Source organism: Pongo abelii, chromosome 11 (genome assembly GCF_028885655.2).
Source record: "Pongo abelii isolate AG06213 chromosome 11, NHGRI_mPonAbe1-v2.0_pri, whole genome shotgun sequence".
NCBI classification, from domain to species: domain Eukaryota; kingdom Metazoa; phylum Chordata; class Mammalia; order Primates; family Hominidae; genus Pongo; species Pongo abelii.
In genome coordinates, this window is record NC_071996.2 from 80,728,648 (window position 1) to 80,748,349 (window position 19,702).

General features: G+C 38.6%; 1 protein-coding gene across 1 annotated transcript; it reads right to left on the bottom strand.

Moving 5' to 3' along the window:
• Nucleotides 1-666: 666 nt before the first annotated feature.
• Nucleotides 667-12,736, bottom strand: LOC112132396 (cytochrome c 2-like). The gene is given in 3 exon segments (XM_054548834.1): nucleotides 667-864; nucleotides 1,164-1,231; nucleotides 12,568-12,736. Coding segments are annotated over 3 exon segments (435 nt in total).
• Nucleotides 12,737-19,702: the final 6,966 nt, after the last annotated feature.

Consider the following 19,702-nt stretch of genomic DNA (forward strand, 5'->3'; position numbering starts at 1 on the left):
TGTAGACCTGCCCCACCATGCATCTCTTATATTTGCTGTAAGGGGGTGGGGTGGGGGCTTTTTCCACATTTATGATGAAGGTTTTAGGGTTTTTTTCTCCCTCTCTTTCAGTGTCCCTGCTATCCTTCCCTGCAAATTTACCTTCATATTACTCAGGATTAGCAAAGTATCTTAATGTGGGAAGATTACATATTATATGATACAAATATTTAAAACATTGGACATGCTTTTCTCCTTCTCTCTTTTATTTTAAGTCACCCAAGGTCAACAATTTGCTCTTTTTTCCCAAAAACATTCCTAAGGTAAGATCAACTATGTGACCTTATTTTCCCTACTTTTTAAAAAGTTGCTTTAAGTATTGTTTATAATAAAAAGCAAACACATAACCAAGCACAACTTAATGAAAATTAAAGCTAAGGTCTTCTATATTTACATTCCAATTACAGAGAAATAAGTATGTGGAAGCCATCATCAATAGTAGTTGTTAGACTTATAAACTATTTTGTGCATGTAAAGACTACTGAACAACAACAGATTTTAGTTTCCTTCCTTCTCCTCCTCCATCTTGACCTATCCCCTTCCTGAGCATGCCAACAAAAGCGAGTTCAGAATCTGAAGGGCTCCTGATCAGTAGATCACACACAATAAAAAATATCAACCTTTATTTTAAAATGCTAAACTTACTACAGGCTGATCAAAAAAGATCAAATATGACTTCTCTAAACGTGCAATTTTTGAAATCAGAAATTTTGGCTTACATTTCCGAAGTGAAGATGTTGCCCATTTCAAATATTGAATAAGATCTTCTCTCTCACTCTTCTTTTTAAGACTAGAAAAGATCATTTTAGTTCCAGGGATATATTTCTTTCTTTTTTTTTTTTTTTTGAGACGGAGTTTTGCTCTTGTTGCCCAAGCTGGAGTGCAATGGTGCAATCTCTCCTCACTGCAACCGCCGCCTCCCAGGTTCAAGCCATTCTCCTGCCTCAGCCTCCCAAGTAGCTGGGATTACAGGCGCACACCAACACACCTAGCAATTTTTTGTATTTTTAGTAGAGATGGGGTTCCACCATGTTAGCCAGGCTGGTCTTGAACTCCTAACCTCAGGTGATCCGCCCTCCTCGGCCTCCAGGGTGATGGGATTACAGGCGTGAGCCACCACATACAGTCCGAGGGATATATTTCTTTGGGTTCTCCAAATATTCCATCAGAGTCTCTTTTCCCCATACAATACCTACAAAGGTGAAGGTAAGTTTCAAGTTTGTGTAGTTACATTTGTAGGGCTCACTTTCTGATCTGACCTACATATGTGAACAAAAGATTAATCTTGGACTCAGTAGGGAGGCTATTTTAACTGAGACTTATAGATCCTGACCTATAAGAAATTTCCAAAATTTGTCTCCACTCCTTGGCTTCTCTGTAGAAATCCATACTGTAGAAACAGTCACATACTGTTTAGGGTCTTCTATGGTAAACCAATGAACTACCACCAAAGACATATTATGCTTAAGCAGTTTCTCATCCTCCAAGAATCACAGTGAGTTCCTTCTAGAAAAGGTCTTAGAGATCATGTAATCCAATCTCTAATTTTGCAGATTAGTAAATGATGGTCCAAAGCTTGTCCTAAGATTACAAAGCTACCTAGAGTCAAGAATTTATGACTACTAACTCATATTTCCATGTTTTTTCTACCTATCATACCAAGCTGCCTCTATTCAGATCTCCATCAAAATCCATGATTTCAAAAATCCAGTTTTAAGACAATAGAGAAAGGTTCCTTTCTTTTCTTTCTAAAACCAGTCAAAAAGAACATAGAGAAAGAGAAACAGAAATGCTACCTTCACTTTTGATAAAACCTTTGAGGAAGCACCTGTTATAATTGTTATAATTAGAAGCCTACCAAGGTCATGAAACCTAGACCAGAGTGTAATGACACCTTTCACTAAGCATCTCTCCAAAGTATGTGACACACTCTGAAAGGCAAAGGCATAAGCCTTTGTTTAGCTCAAAAAGAATAGGATATATCTGCTGGCCATAAAAGTCTTCTTAAATTCAGTTTGACACCATGGAGGACCAGGGGAGCCAGGATGAATGAAGAAAACATAAATATGTCCTCTTTGAAAGAAGCACTCTAACTTATATTATAAGGTACAAGAGAAACTGCAAAGGTAACATAACCCCAGGCCTGCCAGTCTTTGCCAGCTGAAGTAAAGAGCCAAATAACAGCCCCACCAAAACATAAACCCATACCTGCTCAGGCATATGTTATCTCCAATATAACTATGGGTAAGGAAGACATCAAAACTAACTGGAAAACTCAAACCATCATCCTTATTTTCCTTCTGCAAATAACTAGTCCAAAAAGATTATCTTCATCAGAAGATGGGTAATAATCAAAAATAACCAGCACAAGAAAGTACTGAAAATACACACAATACACACAATACACACAGTACACACACATACACACACACACACACACACACACACACACACACCCCACATATATACACACAGCAGAAAGGAATATGAAAAGCAAAAGTTAGGCCAGGCATGGTGGCTCACACCTGCAACCTGCAATCCCAGCACTTAGGGAGGCTGAGACAGGTGGATCACTTGAGCTCAGGAGTTCAAGACCAGCCTTGGTGACGTGGTGAAACCCCATCTCTACAAAAAATAGAAAAAAGAAATGGCCGGGCATGGTGGTGCACGTCTGGGGTCCCAGCTACTCAGCAGGCTGAGGCAGGATGATCGAGTCCAGGATGTCAAGGCTGCAATGAGCTGAGATTGCACAACTGTGCTCCAGCCTGGCAACAGAGTGAGAGCCTGTCTCGAAAAACAAAAACGAAATGTTAAATGAAAAATACACATCAGAAATTATGTATTAATAAATAGGCAGATGAAAATCATAGCCATATTTCCATGGATTCAAAAAAGGCCTTTATGAATTAAGGGCTCAAAGTAGAGTGTTCTAGTCTATTTTCACACTGCTGTAAAGAAATACCCAAGACTGGATAATTTATAAAGGAAAGAGGTCTAATTGTCTCACAATTCCACATAGCTGAGAAGGCCTCAAGAAACTTACCATGATGGTGGAAGGTGAAGAGGAAGCAAGCACCTTCTTCACAAGGCAGCAGGAGAGAGAAGCATGAAAAGGAGGAATTTCCAAACACTTATAAAACCATCAGATATTGTGAGAACTCACTATCATGAGAACAGCATGGGGGAAACTGCCCCCATGATCCAATCACCTCCCACCAGGTCCCTCCCTCCACACGTGGAGATTATGGGGATTGCAATTCGAGATGAGATTTGGGTGGGGACACAGAGCCAAACCATATCATTCCACCCCTGACCCCTTCCAAATCTAACATCATTTTTACATTGCAAAACCAACCATGCCTTCTCAACAGTCCCCCAAAGTCTCAACTCATTTCAGCATTAACTCAAAAGTCCATAGTCAAAAGTCTCACCTGAGATAAGGTGAGTCCCTTCCTCCTATGAGCCTGTAAAATCTAAAGCAAGTTATTTACTTCCTAGATATAACGGGGATACAAGCAATGGGTGCATACACCCTTTCCAAATGGGAGAAATTGGCCAAAACAAAGGGGCTACAGGCCCCATGCAAGTCCGAAATCCAGCAGGGCAGTCAAATCTTAAAGCTCCAAAATGATCTCCTTTGACTTCATGTCTCACATCTGGGTCACGCTGATGCAAGAGGTGGGTTCCCATGGTCTTGGGCAGCTCCACCCCTGTGGCTTTGCAGGGTAAAGCCCTGCTCCTGGCTGCTTTCACAGGCTGGCATTGAGTGTCTGTGGCAAAACAGGCACACATGCAAGCTGTTGGTGGATCTACCATTCTGGGGTCTGGAGAATGGTGGCCCCCTTCTCATATCTCCATTAGGCAATGCCCCAGTGGGGACTCTGTGATGGGGCTCCAACCCCACATTTCCCTTTCACACTGCCCTAGCAGAGGTTCTCCATGAAGACTCTGCCTCTATAGCAGACTTCTGTCTGGACATCCAGGTGTTTCTATACATCCTGTGAAATCTAGGCAGAGGTTCCCAAACCTCAATTCTTGACTTCTGTGTACCTGCAGGCCCCATACCACATAGAAGCTTTCCAGGCTTGGGGCTTGCACCCTCTGAAGCAACGGCCTGAGCTGTACCTTGGCCCCTTTTAGCCATAGTTGGAACTGGAGTGGCTGGGAAGCAGGGCACCAAATCCCAAGGATGCACAGAGCACAGAGCAGCAGTGCGGCCCTGGGCTTGGCCCACAAAACCATTTTTCCCTCCTAGGTCTCAGGCCTGTAATTGGAGGAGCTGCCTTGAAGGTTTCTGACATGCCCTGGAGACATTTTCCCCATTGTCTTGGTGCTTAACACTGTCTTGGCAATTAACTCCTTGTTACTTACAGAAATTTCTGCAGCCAGCTTGAATTTCTCCCCAGAAAACAGGTTTTTCTTTTCTTTTCTTTTCTTTTTTTTTTTGAGATGGAGTCTTGCTCTGTCGCCCAGGCGCGATCTCAGCTCACTGCAAGCTCCGCCTCCCAGGTTCACGCCATTCTCCTGCCTCAGCCTCCAGAGTAGCTGGGAGTACAGGCACCCACCACCAAGCCCAGCTAATTTTTTTTTTTTGTATTTTTACTAGAGACAGGGTTTCACCGTGTTAGCCAGGATGGTCTCGATCTCCTGACCTCATGATCCGCCCGCCTCGGCCTCCCAAAGTGCTGGGATTACAGGCCTGAGCCACCGCGCCTGGCCCACGTTTTTCTTTTCTGCCACATGGTCGGGCTGCAAATTTTCCAAACTTTTATGCTCTGTCACCTCTTGAACGCTTTGCTGCTTAGAAATGTCTTCTACCAGATACCCTAAATCATCTCTCTCAAGTTCGAAGTCCCATAGATCTCTAGGGCAGGGGCAAAATGCCGCCAGTCTCTTTGCTAACTCATAGCAAGAGTGACCTTTACTGCAGTTCCTGATAGGTTCCTCATTTTCATCTGAGACCACCTCAGCCTGAACTTCATTGTCCACATCACTGTCAGCATTTTGGTCAAAACCATTCAACAAGTTTCTAGGAAGCTCCCAACTTTCCCATATCTTCCTGTCTTCTGAGCCCTCCAAATTGTTCCAACATCTGCCCATTACCCAGTTAGCCATAGTTGAAACTGGAGTGGCACATTTTGTTTTTTTTTTTAAGACAGAGTCTTGCTCTGTCACCTAGGCTGTAGTGCAGTGGTGCCATCTCAATTCATTGCAAGCTCCGCCTCCAGGGTTCAAGCAATTCTCCTGCCTCAGCCTCCTGAGTAGCTGGGACTACAGGCGCATGCCACCACACCCGACTAATCTTTTGTATTTTTAGTAGAGACGGGATTTCACCGTGTTAGCCAGGATGGTCTTGATCTCCTGCCTTGGCCTCCCGAAGTGCTGGGATTACAGGTGTGAGCCACCATGCTCAGCCATTTCTTACACATTTTTAAGTGTCTTTATAGAAGTGCCCCAAACCCCTGGTACCAATTTACTATACTAGTCCATTCACACTGCTATAAAGAAATACCCGAGACTAGGTAATTTATAAAGGAAAGAGGTTTAACTGACTCACAGTTCCACATGGCTTGGAGGCCTCAGGAAACTTATAATCATGGAGAAAGATGAAGGGGAAGCAAGGTACCTTCTTCACAAGGTGGCAGGAGAGAGAAGTGTGAAGGAGGAACTTCCAAACACTCATAAAACCATCAGATCTCGTGAGAACTCAATGACTACAACAAGAACAGCATGAGGGAAGCCACCCCCATGATCCAATCACCTCCCACCAGGTCCCTCCCTCGACATGTGAGGATTATGGGGATTATAATTCGAGATGAGATTTGGATGGGGACACAGAGCCAAACCATATCATAGAGCTACAAAGACGCTAGTGGAAAATGATAAAACAGAAACATATAAATGACAGCAAAAAGGGACAATGCTGCTGCTAGCACAATCAGACTTCAAAATACTGATAAAAATGAAATGGAAAAAATAGTTTTAAATGATCATTCCAGCTATCAGCTCCAGGTCAAATGACAGATACAGAAGATACTCAGACAAAGAGATACAAGATCTGCACAACCGGTGGCCGAAGTAAGATTTTTTAAAAAACAAATGAAATAGAGTAAAACTATTACAACATATAATTCAAGAAAACTTTCAAAACTAAAGGCACTGAATCTATCAATTGGAAGAATATAGCATGTCCCAGGAGATAGTGAAATTGATCAGTCAAGGTCTAGATATAGCCTAGCAAATTGGCTAACTCTCAGTAAGACTTTTACTGAAACATAGGGAGAAAAAAATAAAATAAAAAACCAAGTAACTCATAATGGAAAGCCATCAGGCTGGTTTCATATTTCTCCAAACAATAATTCAACATAAAGCATATAAAATCCTGAGCAATTAAAATGTCTCCCAATAATTTTACGACCAAATTATCATTCAAGTGTCATAACGATCCCCAGCTGTTTTTAAACATCCAAAAACTGGGACAATATAGTTCTGGTGATACTTTCTTATTGTTATAATGAATAGAAAACCATCCACTAACCAAAAGATAAATGAAGATAATATGGTAACATCTGGGAACACTCACTGGTACTATTTAAATGTAGAACAAACATTAAAAACAACTATGGTAATTATGGTTACATGGGATGTAAATGATATATGGCATATCAGAGTAGAAATAACAGCATACCTAAGTGGTAAGAGTTGGAGACTATGAAAAATGGGAGGTTGTATAAATATTTTGGCTTTCTCATCCTTCATAGTGGAGGATAAGCAGATGTTGCTTAATGTAGATCAATCTAATTGTAGAGGCACATGGATATTCTTTAAAGTATAAATATGACTATCAAAATTATCAAACAGAATAATATTGGCAAATAAATTTAGTTGGTAGAGGGACAGGAATAGGAGAATTTCAGGAAAAGTGAACATACATAATTTCCTTACCATGCATAATGGTAAATATTTCTTTTGAACTATTTGGATTTTTGTATAATGTAAGTATTTCAAAATATTTTTAAAGTTATTAATACATTTATGATTCAATGTGCTCCTACTACATCCACTAACAAAATTTGACATGACAATAAGCAAAAGATAAAGACTTAAATCCCTAATAAGATAGTTTAGCTAATATGCTAATCTCATGATACGATTTCTTTAAAGGCCCAAGAAAACCAGGGTTTGTATCCTAGTTCCACCATTTATTAGCATAGAATCCTGGAAAAATCATGAATTAATTCAAACAATTTGTTTCTAAAACCCGCTTCAACTATCATTGCCCAAAAATGCAAGTGGTGCTTCAACGCACTATAAAGACATTATTCTCAAAAGAAAAATTTTATCCATTTACTGATGTTTTTAAAAATACAGTACGGCCAGGCACAGTGGCTCACGCCTGTAATCCCAGCACTTTGGGAGGCTGAGGTGGGCAGATCACTTGAGGCCAGGAGTTCGAGATCAGCCTGGCCAACATGGTGAAACCCCGTCTCTACTAAAAATACAACAACAGCAAAAAAAAATTAGCCGCATGTGTTGGCGCATGCCTGTAATCCCAGCTACTCCAGAGGCTGAGGCAGGAAAATAGCTTGAACCTGGGACACAGAGGTTGCAGTGAGCCGAGATCACAACACTGTACTCCAGCCTGGGTGACAGAGTTAGTGAGACTCCATCTCAAAAAAAAAAAAAAAAAAAAAAAAAAAAATTGAAGAAGAAAGAAAAACACAACATATATGGTTCAACATCACCAATCATTAGGGAAATGAAAACCAAAACCACATGAGATAGCACTTCAAACCCATTAGGATGGCTGTTATCACAAAAACAGAAAATAAGTGTTGGTGAGAAGTTGGAGAAATTAGAATCCTTGTGTATTGTAATTCACAATGGAACTGTGGAAACATAAAATGGTGCAACCACTGTGGAAAATGATATGGCTGTTCCTCAAAAAAGTAGACACAGAATTATCATGGGATTCAGCAATTCCACTTCTGGGTATATACCCAAAGGAATGAAAACATGGACTCGACAGATATTTGTACACCCATGTGCATAGCAGCATTAGTCACAAGAGCCAAAAGGTGGAAGCAACCCAAGTCTCCATCAATGGATAAATAGATAAACAAAATGCTATCTACATATAATAGAATATTATTCAGTCTTTAAAAAGATAGAAATTTCAACACGTTACAACATAAATGAATCTTGAAGACATTATGCTAAGTGAAATAAGCCACTCACAAAAGGACCAATACTGTATGATTTGATTCCACTTGTATTAGGTACCTAGGGCAGTCAAATTCACAGACAAAAAGCAGAATGTCAGTTGCCAGGGGCTATTCAATGGGTACAGAGTTTCAGTTTGAGAAAATGAAAATGTTCTGGAAATGTATGGTGGTGATGGTTGCAAAACAATGCGAATGTGCTTAAAATGACACAGAATTGTAAGTTAAGATGGTTAAAATGGTAAATTTTATGTTATATATATTTTGCTACGATTTTAAAAACCACATAATATAAGATTATTGGTATAATCATGAGTTTTGTAAAACTATATTCTACACAAGTCATATGGGACAAAGAATCTTTAAAATTGAGAATTTCTGTATTCTTCTGAAAATAAAAATAGTATAATTATTTGCAACAGAAAGGTCAAACACAAAAAAATAAAATACGGTTGACAGTGCACCACAATTTTTATTAACACTGAACTACTGACTTCCTGGTTCTTCTTACTTATTGAAGTCTGTTTTTAGCCAAGCTGTGCTAACATATTTTTTAAATCCTTGTTTAGTTTTAAGTAAACTTATTTTAAAATCCTAGTGCAATTAACATAGTAAGCTACTTATTGGTCTTATTTCATCAGCAGAACTAACAAATAATAATATTATACCCTCAAATTAGTCACAAATATTACTTAAATAATCCGATTTAGGGAAATTTTATTTCTAATTCTTAAATAATATTAAAACCAAGCCTTACAACTGTTGGCAACAATCTATATAATAAAAGGCATATTTGGTATAAGTTTTAATATTATTTCAAATCAATGCTATTAAGGAATAAATTCCTCAAACTACTGGCAGTTAGAGGAACAACATTGGCTTAAGACTGCTCTACAAATTAGAAGTTCAAAAATTGTGCTTATAACAGGATAATAATAATAAAATGACTCTATAGAGAAATACTACTTTAAAAATCAAAAAGCTATATAAATGCTAACAATGAAGATGAGTTAAAAACTGATCTATTCAGTAGTCTATCAACTGAGAATCCTATTGCAATAACTGCAATGCAAGTTTAATACTACCTGCCCAGAGTAAGCGCAGACTCCATAGTACCTTTGCTTCAGACACCAGCTGCAAGCTCAGGGGCCCCCAAGCCACCCAAACTTCCAACTAACTGGCTACAAATTTGGGGGTTCCCACAACCTCGTCGACTTCAATAATTTATTACTACAGCGACTCACAGAAATCAGGAAAGAACTATATTTACAATTATAGTTGTATTACAAAGGATACAAATCAGGACTAGTCAGGGGACGAGACCCATAGGGTGACAGCTGGGAGGGTCCCAAATGAAAAGCTTCTGAGTCATTTATCTGTGCAATCAGGTCTCATCACTCTCCCAACACATGGATGTGTTCACCAACTAGGAAGCTCAACCAGAGTTCCAGTTGAAAGTGTCTAAAGTTTTTAATTGGGGCTTCATTAGACAGGCATGATTGTGTGAATCACTGGCCATGTGACTGAACTCAACCTCCAACCCCCTTTCTGTTCCCAGAGGTCAGACTTACTCATCTAGCTCAAAGCCTTAATTCTGAAATCACCTGATTGGTCCTTGCAGTTTGGTCAGCACCCATCCTGAAACTATCTGGGAGTTCACTGCAATTCATCTTATAAACATAAACTCAGGTCTTGGTCCCAGGGGCCAACTATAATAACAAACATACTCTTGTCACTCTAGAAATTCCAAGGTTTTCGAGGTTCCTTGCCAGGAACCCAGGACAAAGACCAAATTATTACCAGTACCTATTACCAGCATTTTTGCACATCCCAAATACAATGATATTGTGTTAATAATAAATATGCTGATATTTTAAAAGATGATAAAATACTACTGACTTGACAAATATTAAATTTTATTCAATGTACTTTTAGTATAAGTATTTTATCAACTATGTATTTATAAATTTATTTACTTAATTTCTTAATTTGTTTTTTTTTTTTTTTTGAGACAGGGTCTCACTCTGTCACCCAGGCCAGAGTACAGCTGTGACATCATGGGTCACTGCAGCCTTAACCTCCTGGGCTCAAGGCATCCTCCTGCATCAGCCTCCTGAGTAACGAGGACTAGAGGAATATACCACCACATCTGTCTAATTTTTTTTTTTTGAGACAAAGTCTTGCTCTGTTGCCCCAGCCGGAGTGCAGTGGCATGATCTCGGCCCATCACAACCTCCGCCTCCTGGGTTCAAGTGATTCTCCTGCCTCAGCCTCCCAAGTAGCTGGGACTGCAAGCGCACCCCACCATGCCTGGCTACTTTTTGTATTTTTAGTAGAGACGGGGTTTCACTATGTTGGCCAGGCTGGTCTTGAACTCCTGACCTCGTGATCTGCCCACCTCGGCCTCCCAAAGTGCTGGGATTACAGGCGTGAGCCACCACACCTGGTCTAAGTTGTTTTTTTTTTTTTTTTTTTTTAGAGATGGGGTTTTACCATATTGGCCAAGCTGGTCTTGAACTCCTGACCTCAGGTGATCCACCCGCCTTGGCTCCCCAAAGTACAGGGATTACAGGCATAAGCCACCACGCCCAGCCATCAGCTAATTTATTTTTTGTAGAGACAGGGTCTTACTACATTGCCCAGGCTGGTCTTACAGACCAAGTAATCCTCCTGGCCTCAAGTAATCCTCCCACCTCAGCCTCCCAAAGTGTTGGGATTACATGTGTGTGCCCCCATGTTTGGCCAATTATGTATTTATTTTATATGTAAAAGTAGTCCTTTATTATGAGTCTCCCCCAAATAAAGATATGTTGAGGTCCTAACCCCTGGTAACTCAGAATATGAGTTTGTCTGGAAATAGAGTCATTGCAGATATGATTAATTGAGATGAGGTCATATTGGTGTAGGATGAGCCCTTAATCCAATATGATTGGTGTCCTTATGAGAAAATGGTCATGTAAAGACAGAGATGCACAGGGGTCATGTAATAACAAAGTCAGAGATTGGAATTACGTAGCTAGAGGCCATAACTAGAATTTCACCCATAAAAAGGAATGAAAAGCATCACAAGAAGTGTTGATTGCCATAAAAAATTACTAGACTTAGTTTCTCTGTACCACCTGTTGTATTCCGGGTTGTTTGTTGTAATTTTGTTGTTGTTGTTAAATAAACATTTCCAACGGGGGGGAAGGAATGAAGTACTGATACATGCTACAATTTAGATGGGCCTTGAAAACATTATGCTAAGTGAAAGAAGTCAGACACAAAGGGTCACATATTATATGATTCCTTTTATATGATCCAATAGGCAAATCCAAAGAGACAGAATGTAGATTAGTGGTTGCCAGGGAATAGGGTTAAGGGGGAATGCAGAGTGATTACTTAATGGATGCAGGTGTTCTGGAGTGATAAAAAAGTTTTGAAAATAGGGAAAGGCAGTGATTTTACAGCATTATGAATGCACTAAATGCTACGGAACTGTACACTTTAAGATGGCTAATTATGTTATATAAATTTCACTTCAATAAAAATAATAAAAAGAAATAAAAAATAAAATAAAATCCTTTCCAAATAGTAGTGACTTGAAATGCCAACCTATAAGATATGCTGGGCCCCAAGAAAAGTTTCAAATAGAGTTATACCCTATTTTGAAAAAAGCTGATATATATATATATAAACTCAAAAAAGCTGATATATATATATATAACCATATATATATTTAACAGGATTATCATATTATAATCTCCATTCTCAGAGATTTTATATATATATATATACACACACACATATATATCTCCATATGATTATAATATCCAGGAATGACAAATTGCTTTGCAAAGATAGTGTAGTCTTTTCCAACCACTTCGATCTTAATCCTAAGATACTGTCTCACTTTACCCTCTTCCCACAAACAAAAAAACATGCTGAATATACTCTTCAAACTATATAATATTTCTCCCACTCTGCTAAAATCAATACTACACATAGCATCACTACTACCATTATACCACTAAAATATGATTTTTTAAAAATCTAGCTTATACTTTTTCAAGAAAAATGTATTAACTAAAATCAAATACCCTGTATAGGCAAAAACCTGTTCCATACAAGATTCTTAATTCTTCTGATTAAAAGGATGATCAGTTATCCAAATGCAGGTCTTATGATATAAATCCATATTTCAGTAATATGTAAAGAGTGGTCCATTTTTAACGCTGCAAATTAGGAAATTATTATAATGCCAAATCATATGCTTTATTCTTTCCTACAATGTATCTGGTTCTCTCCCACAACTGTTAGTTTTTACCTTTGTTTTTGTTTGCCTCTGTATAAGAAAATCCTGGTGCTTTTCCTGTTTTTCAGCCAAAGAGGCCCCAGAGATTTGGACCAGTCTTGTGTTTTTCACCTTTTTCCACTGTGTGGCACAGAGCACATTTTGGAATGAAGGTCTTCTTGCCTGCTTCAGCATCTCCCATGTTGCTCTGCAATGGAACATTAAAACCACAAACCAAAAAATATATATATATTAGATTTTCAAAGCTGGGGAGAAAAAAGAATTCCATCATTTTGGCTAAAGTGAATGCTGATGATGTTAAACAAAAACATATCCTTTAAAGCATGCAAGCTTTAATGTATGGGTGCTCAAAAACACAGATATATTATAGCATCCAATTTCATAAAGACAATCATCTCATTAATTAGGCTTATTTTAAGTTTCTAGCCATAGCTACTTCAGAAACTGCTACTGGTATCAAATGGGTTACTTCAGCCTTCAAAGAATTATATTAATTTATCCAGGTCAATCATATTCCTTTTCATTTCTAAAAAGTGCATGTGCAAAAGATGATGTAAAACATATAGTTCTAATTTTGCATCCCCTTATTTAAAAATAAGAACAGAACAAATAGGAAAGGTGTTTAAATATGATATTACTATGAGTATTGATATGTCTACAATAATCAAACTGTAAAAATAAAAATTATACAGAAAAGAATGCAGCCATAGAAACCTATATGTAACATAATTTCTCATTTACTTTACATTCTTAGCTATAGATACCAGATTAGATCAAGCATTATCTGAAAGCAATCAGAAATAACATTGTTGAGTTCAGTCAGCATTAGTATGCATTTAATACTAATGTAGTGGAAAATACACAGTTTTAAGTAGTAAAGACCTTACTGGGTTGGGTGCGGTAGCTCATGCCTGTAATCCCAGCACTTTGGGAGGCCAAGGCGGGCAAATCACAAGGTCAGGAGTTCGAGATCAGCCTGGCCAAGATGGTGAAACCCTGTCTCTACTGAAAATACAAAAATTAGCCAGGTGTGGTGGCGGACGCCTGTAATCCCAGCTACTCGGGAGGTTGCGGCAGAGAATTGCTTGAACCTGGGAGGCAGAGGTTGCAGTAAGCTGAGATTGCGCCACTAGACTCCAGCCTGGGTGACAGAGAGAGACTCCCTCTCAAAAAACAAAAACAAAAACCTTGGTAGATATATAAAATAAATTTTTTACAAAGATATTTTGGTTGAGACTGTTAAAAATTATATAACTAAATAAATGCCTCCTCCATCTAAAACGATGTAAAAATTAAAATAATTTCAAACTATCAAAAAATTGTACTTTATCGATGTCTCAGGAGGTTCTCCACGGTGGTACAGGATGACATAATGAAGGCCCTGAACGTGGAACCAGATGGCATAGGTCTAACCTGCAGCCTGGCACCCAATATCACCTCACAGCTCTGAGCCCCTGAGCCAGATCACTTTCTCCACCCCTCCCTATCTCACCTGCCCAGCCAATTGGGACCTTGGCCAGATTTCTGCAATAAACACTTGCGGTTTCTGTCCAAAAAAAAAAAGTGTACTTTAATATAGTAAGGAATACGCTGTCTGGGTTTTATTTTTCTGTTTTTGTGTTCTGTGAAGAATGAGTGCAAGCGAGATGGGCTTTGGGATGGATTTGAACGCAAAGAATTACTACTACAGACATCATGAAAATACCAAATTCTTTGAGAGTAGAGTCCTAAGCACATATTCATCTATCAATAGAAACAGAAAACTTTTGTGTTATTCTGCCAATATAGAAGAAATACATTGTTTAACTACAATTCATACAATTGTTTAACATACTGTAGTTAAACAATCTGTATTCTTCAATATTGGCAGAATGACACAAACATTCTTAGTTACTACTCCAAGAAAGGCCAATGCTTTATACACAACAACCTGCAAAACCAGTATCTCCCTAACTTCTTTAAATCTATGTGGAAACCCATAACAGTGTCAATAATCCACATAAAGGGAAGATAGTTTTCTTTAGGTAGTATCCAAAAACAACTAAGCTATTAACCAATAGTTCAGGTTTCATGGAAAGCCGGGTAAGAAAACTTACTTTATCCAAGAGAAGCTTACTTTAAAACTTCAAACATCACTCAGAGTACTGCATTCAATTATCAGTTCTATTAATTATCTAAATAGGTTCAGAATTCAGTAAGCCTTTGAGCACAGACCATAAAGGATAAAACTTCAGTCACAAAAGCACATTTTTGGCCTTTTCACAAAATACATTCACCATAACCATAAAGCTTATATCATAAAAAAGTCATCTAAGCACTAACTAGATAATCTTTATTTCCAATTTTTATACAAAGCAGAAAAATCAGATTGAGGCTGGGCATGGTAGCTCACGCCTGTAATCCCAGCACTTTGGGAGGCCAAGGTGGTTGGATCACCCGAGGTCAGGAGTTCGAGACCAGCCTGGCCAACATGGCGAAACCTCGTCTCTACTAAAAATACAAAAATTAGCTGGGTGTGGTGGTGCACGCCTGTAGTCCCACCTACTCAGGAGGCTGAGGTGAGAGAATCACTTGAACCCAGGAAGCGAAGGTTGCAGTGAGCCGAGATCGTGTCACTGCACTCCAGCCTGGATGACAAAGCAAGACTCTCTCAAAAAGAAAAAAAAGAAAAATCATATTGATTTTTATACTAAGTAAATGTTACTAGTAATTCAGGAAACTAGACATTTAAAAACAAACAAAAAACTGTCCTTACTCATAAACTACAGATTTCACATGAAAGTCACATGTAACATACTTCCATTATAACTGTTAAAACTACCAGCATTAATCACAATTAAAATGTTTACTTCTGCCCTCTCTAATCATAGACGAATACTGCCAGTGCAAATACCTATGACCCTCTTCCAAGTGCATTAAAACCAACAGATTCAGTAATAGCAGGAAGGGAAGAGCAGGATAGCAAGGGATAGAATATCTTGAGAAGGATAGGAAGAATATGAAGAGAATTCATTTTGTCCTATAATCATTTGGCACTCTATCAGCATTTCATATTTCAAAAGAAATATCTCACTGAAATAGGCAAAGATGTGGCATCTAGTATGAAAATGGTCATTCTTCCAAGAATGAAGTAATAATTTCAACATTAAATAGAGTAACAGTAGCAAACATTTGTATGTGCTTAATATGTGACAGGCATATTCTAAGCACTTTATATATTATTAACTTATTTAGTCCTCACAATAGCCCTGTAAGATGGATACCATTAACATCTCTATTTTTATAGATGTAGAAAATGAGGCAAAGAGAGACTAAGTGACTTGTTTACGGTCACAGGTTGGTGAGCACTGGAGAAGAATTAATATTAAATCTATAATCTTATAGGTTTAACAATTCCTTTTTTTTTTTTTTTTTTGAGACGGAGTCTCACTCTGTGGCCCAGGCTGGAGTGCTGTGGTGTGATCTCGGCTCACTGCAACCTCCGCTTCCCGGGTTCAAGTGATTCTCCTGCCTCAGCCTCCTGAGTAGCTAGGATTACAGGCATGCACCACCATTCCCGGATAATTTTTGTATTTTTAGTAGAGACGGGGTTTCACCATATTGGTCAGGCTGGTCTCGAACTCCTGACCTCGTGATGCGCCTGCCACGGCTTCTCAAAATGCTGGGATTAGAGGCGTGAGCCACCATGCCCAGCGAACAATTCCTTTTTAAGGGTGACTTGGCAACCCTGTGTTGAACACAATATCTGTAACACTGCAGATGCTTACAACTTCTTTTTACCCAACTGAGAGTGCTTAAAGAGGACTAGGTGGGTACATACCATTGCTATGTCTTACTTTTCATAAAAAGAGAAATGCTAGTGAAACACTTTTTAGTATTGGCATTAAAAACGGCCAGTGGTTCCGCCCTTTGCCCCCGCTCCCAGCAATCACCTGGGACAGCCACCCGGCCAGAGTCCACGCCTCAACTTCAAGGCTGGCGATCCAGAAAGAGCACCTCACGCCCTGGGCTGCAGGCGCAGCCGGACGCGCGCTTCCAGTGGTCGCCAGCCAATGGCAAGCCGGGACCCGGTCCCGCGGCTGATTGGCCCCCAGATCCCGTGGGATCTCACCTCTCGCAGAAGCTTAAAGCCTTGTACCTGCTGTGCAGTCTTTAGCTCTACGTGCCCGCTGTCCAGTAGCTCTGGATAGCTCTTGAGCTGTCGAAAACTGGCTAATTCAACTGAGGAAATGAATTTTTAATTATTTTCATTATAATTCATTTTAATTTTAGGTAATTTTAAGTAATTTTAATTTAAATAGCCGCAGTCACCAGATGCTTTAATGAAACTATTCTAAGTGGTATCTATGAGTTTTGTCCTGTGATCTACACATTTAAAAGATATATGTCATCAAGTTGAATCAAAAGGAGCAAGCATACCGTGAAAAAAAAAAATCAGGTGTTAGATATTATTCTCAAACTCAAACAAAGGCATGCAAACTCAAGAAGGAGACTACCATTTCTTGAGTGCCTGCCACAGGTCAGACTAAGTAATTGCATACGTTATCAGTAGCGAGTAGCCTTACAGATGGGTCAAATGGAAACTCTGGACCATATTCATATACAACAATCTGAAAGCTACTAATTGATCACCAATAAGTCTTAGTTTTAAAACCTATAAAAAATTTGCAAATAGGGCAAAACATTTTTAGTTAATTGAATGTAACATATGAAGACTAATATCACCAACTAAGTAAGCCTCATTGTACTTGAGTTTGGAAAATAATGACAAAAATTTACTGTTTGCTCCTGGCATTTCAAAAATTAGTCACAATGTCACCTCTCATTTTTAAAAAGAAAAGATTTGAGGGAGAAAAAGTTTCAAAAAAAATCTGAATTTCATGTGAAACAAACATGTGTGTACATTCTAATAACAGTGCTTTATAGGCTACATGTTCTAAAGCCTTGAAAAAAATTTAGTCTGCAAATGCCCAGCACCTGGTTTCTTCTATTAAGCAGACTAACTAAAAATCATTCTTTTAAACCTCAGACATTTTTAGGTGTTTTAGTTACATGTAATTCATGTTCAAAGGTTTTATGATTTGAAATGTAACAGTTTGGTCATTGAGTGATGAAATGTTCTAAAATTGATTGTGATGATGCTTGCACAATGCTGTGAAGGTACTAAAAGTGATTTAATTGAATACATCAAATGAGTGAATTGTATGATGTAAGAATTAGAACTCACTGGGTGTGGTGGGTCTCGCCTGTAATCCCAGCTACTTAGGAGGCATAGGCAAGAGAATCACTTAAGGCCAGTTCAAGATTGCCCCAGGCAACATAGTGAGACACCATCCCTTAAAAAAAAAAAAAAAAGATAAGAAGAAGAATTATATCTCAATAAATCTGTTTAAAATAAATACATAAGTCATGAAGAAAATGTACTTACTATATTTTTTTAATTTATAAGTAAATTTCTAATTTTCCTTGAATATGTCATATTACACACAATTGGATAGTAAAGAAATTTTGCTTTCCTGGCATTTTCCAATATTTCTGTTCCTGGTTTTGTTTTATGCAATCTTTTATGTTTTTTTGAGAAAAGAATTAACTGTTCTCAATAACAGCCTAAAATTTTCAGGACACCAATCAGTAGTCTTATTTCACAAAGAATAGAGATTGCCCAGTCAGGACAATTTAAGAAAATTACACATTTTCCACTAGATGGCACTGGTTTGCAAATAATATTGCTTTGCACGTCCTCTCATGAACAAAATTATCACACTATCAAATTATTTTCATTTACCTTGATTGTTGTGGGTAGGATAAAGAGAAATGGAAAGTTAAGAAAAGATACTTCCTAGAGTTGTTCAGCCTCAGGGTAAACAGAACCCTCATTACAGATATGGAATGTAATACAAGGAGAAATTATAAAAATCTTGTTAGTGCTAAATCCAGGGTGACAACCCACAATCCCTGACTCTCAGTAGTCATCACACAACTGTATAATATCAGGGGTCGGGGAGTGGATACCATAGTCAAAGGGAACAAGAAAATTAATCTCGATTATACCATTATACAAATATTATCTCATTTGATCTCTAAACTATGAACTCCATATATATTATCTTATATGAGCATAACTATACAAGGCTAAATGATTAACTCTGTGGGGGAAGAAGAGTAATTATTTTGTTCAATACTGCATCCCTTCAGTATAACACAGTGCCTAACACATAGTAGATAGTCAAAAATACTTATTAAGTGAATGGGTGAATTAATTAAACTTGATAGTCATGCTCCTGCGTAGCTATTAGGCAGCTATCAAGCTTAACTAATCCAACCATAAAATAATATGTATTACCTATTTAGTAGGTAGTATTATTCCTACTTTACAGTTAAGGAAACCAAAGCTGCAAGTATTAAGTAACTTGTCCAGGCTCACACAATTCAGCAGCAAAACCATGTAACATAATCTGATATTACTTTGCATTATATATTTACATGTAAGATTTTCACAGTGGGGGAAAATGAGCCCTCAGGACATGTCTTTCCTGTTCCTCATTATATATCTAGCTCCTGGCATAGAGCCTGGCACATAGTTGGAGTACAATAAGTATTTATCTGGTTGACTTCATAGCAGCCTAGGTCTTAGCATCCAGAACTTGTTCATTTGAAGAACTCTGCCCTCAGTCTACTTAGGGGTTCATTCCTTTCACTTCATGCCAATGCCACTGCTAAATCCAGGCCTTGTTTCTGGATTTCTACTGGGTTTCTGACCTCTCCTCTAAGGCTTGTTAACAAGAAGGCATTTCCGACTTTGCTTGCACTCTATGATTTCTCTTAGTTCCACAGCTGAGCAGTCCACCCTCACTGCCCTCCAACCCCAGGGTTGCTTGTAGAAGTTGAGTAAATCAACAGATGGAGTTAGTTCTGGGTTTTTTGTTGTTGTCGTTGTTGTTTGAGATGGAGTCTCGCTCTATCCCCCAGGCTGGAGTGCAGTGGCGCAATCTCTGCTCACTGCAAGCTGTGCCTCCTGGGTTCACACCATTCTCCTGCCTCAGCCTTCCGAGTAGCTGGGACTACAGGTGCCCTCCACCACGCCAAACTAATTTTTTTGTATTTTTTTTAGTAGAGATGGGGTTTCACTGTGTTAGCCAGGATGGTC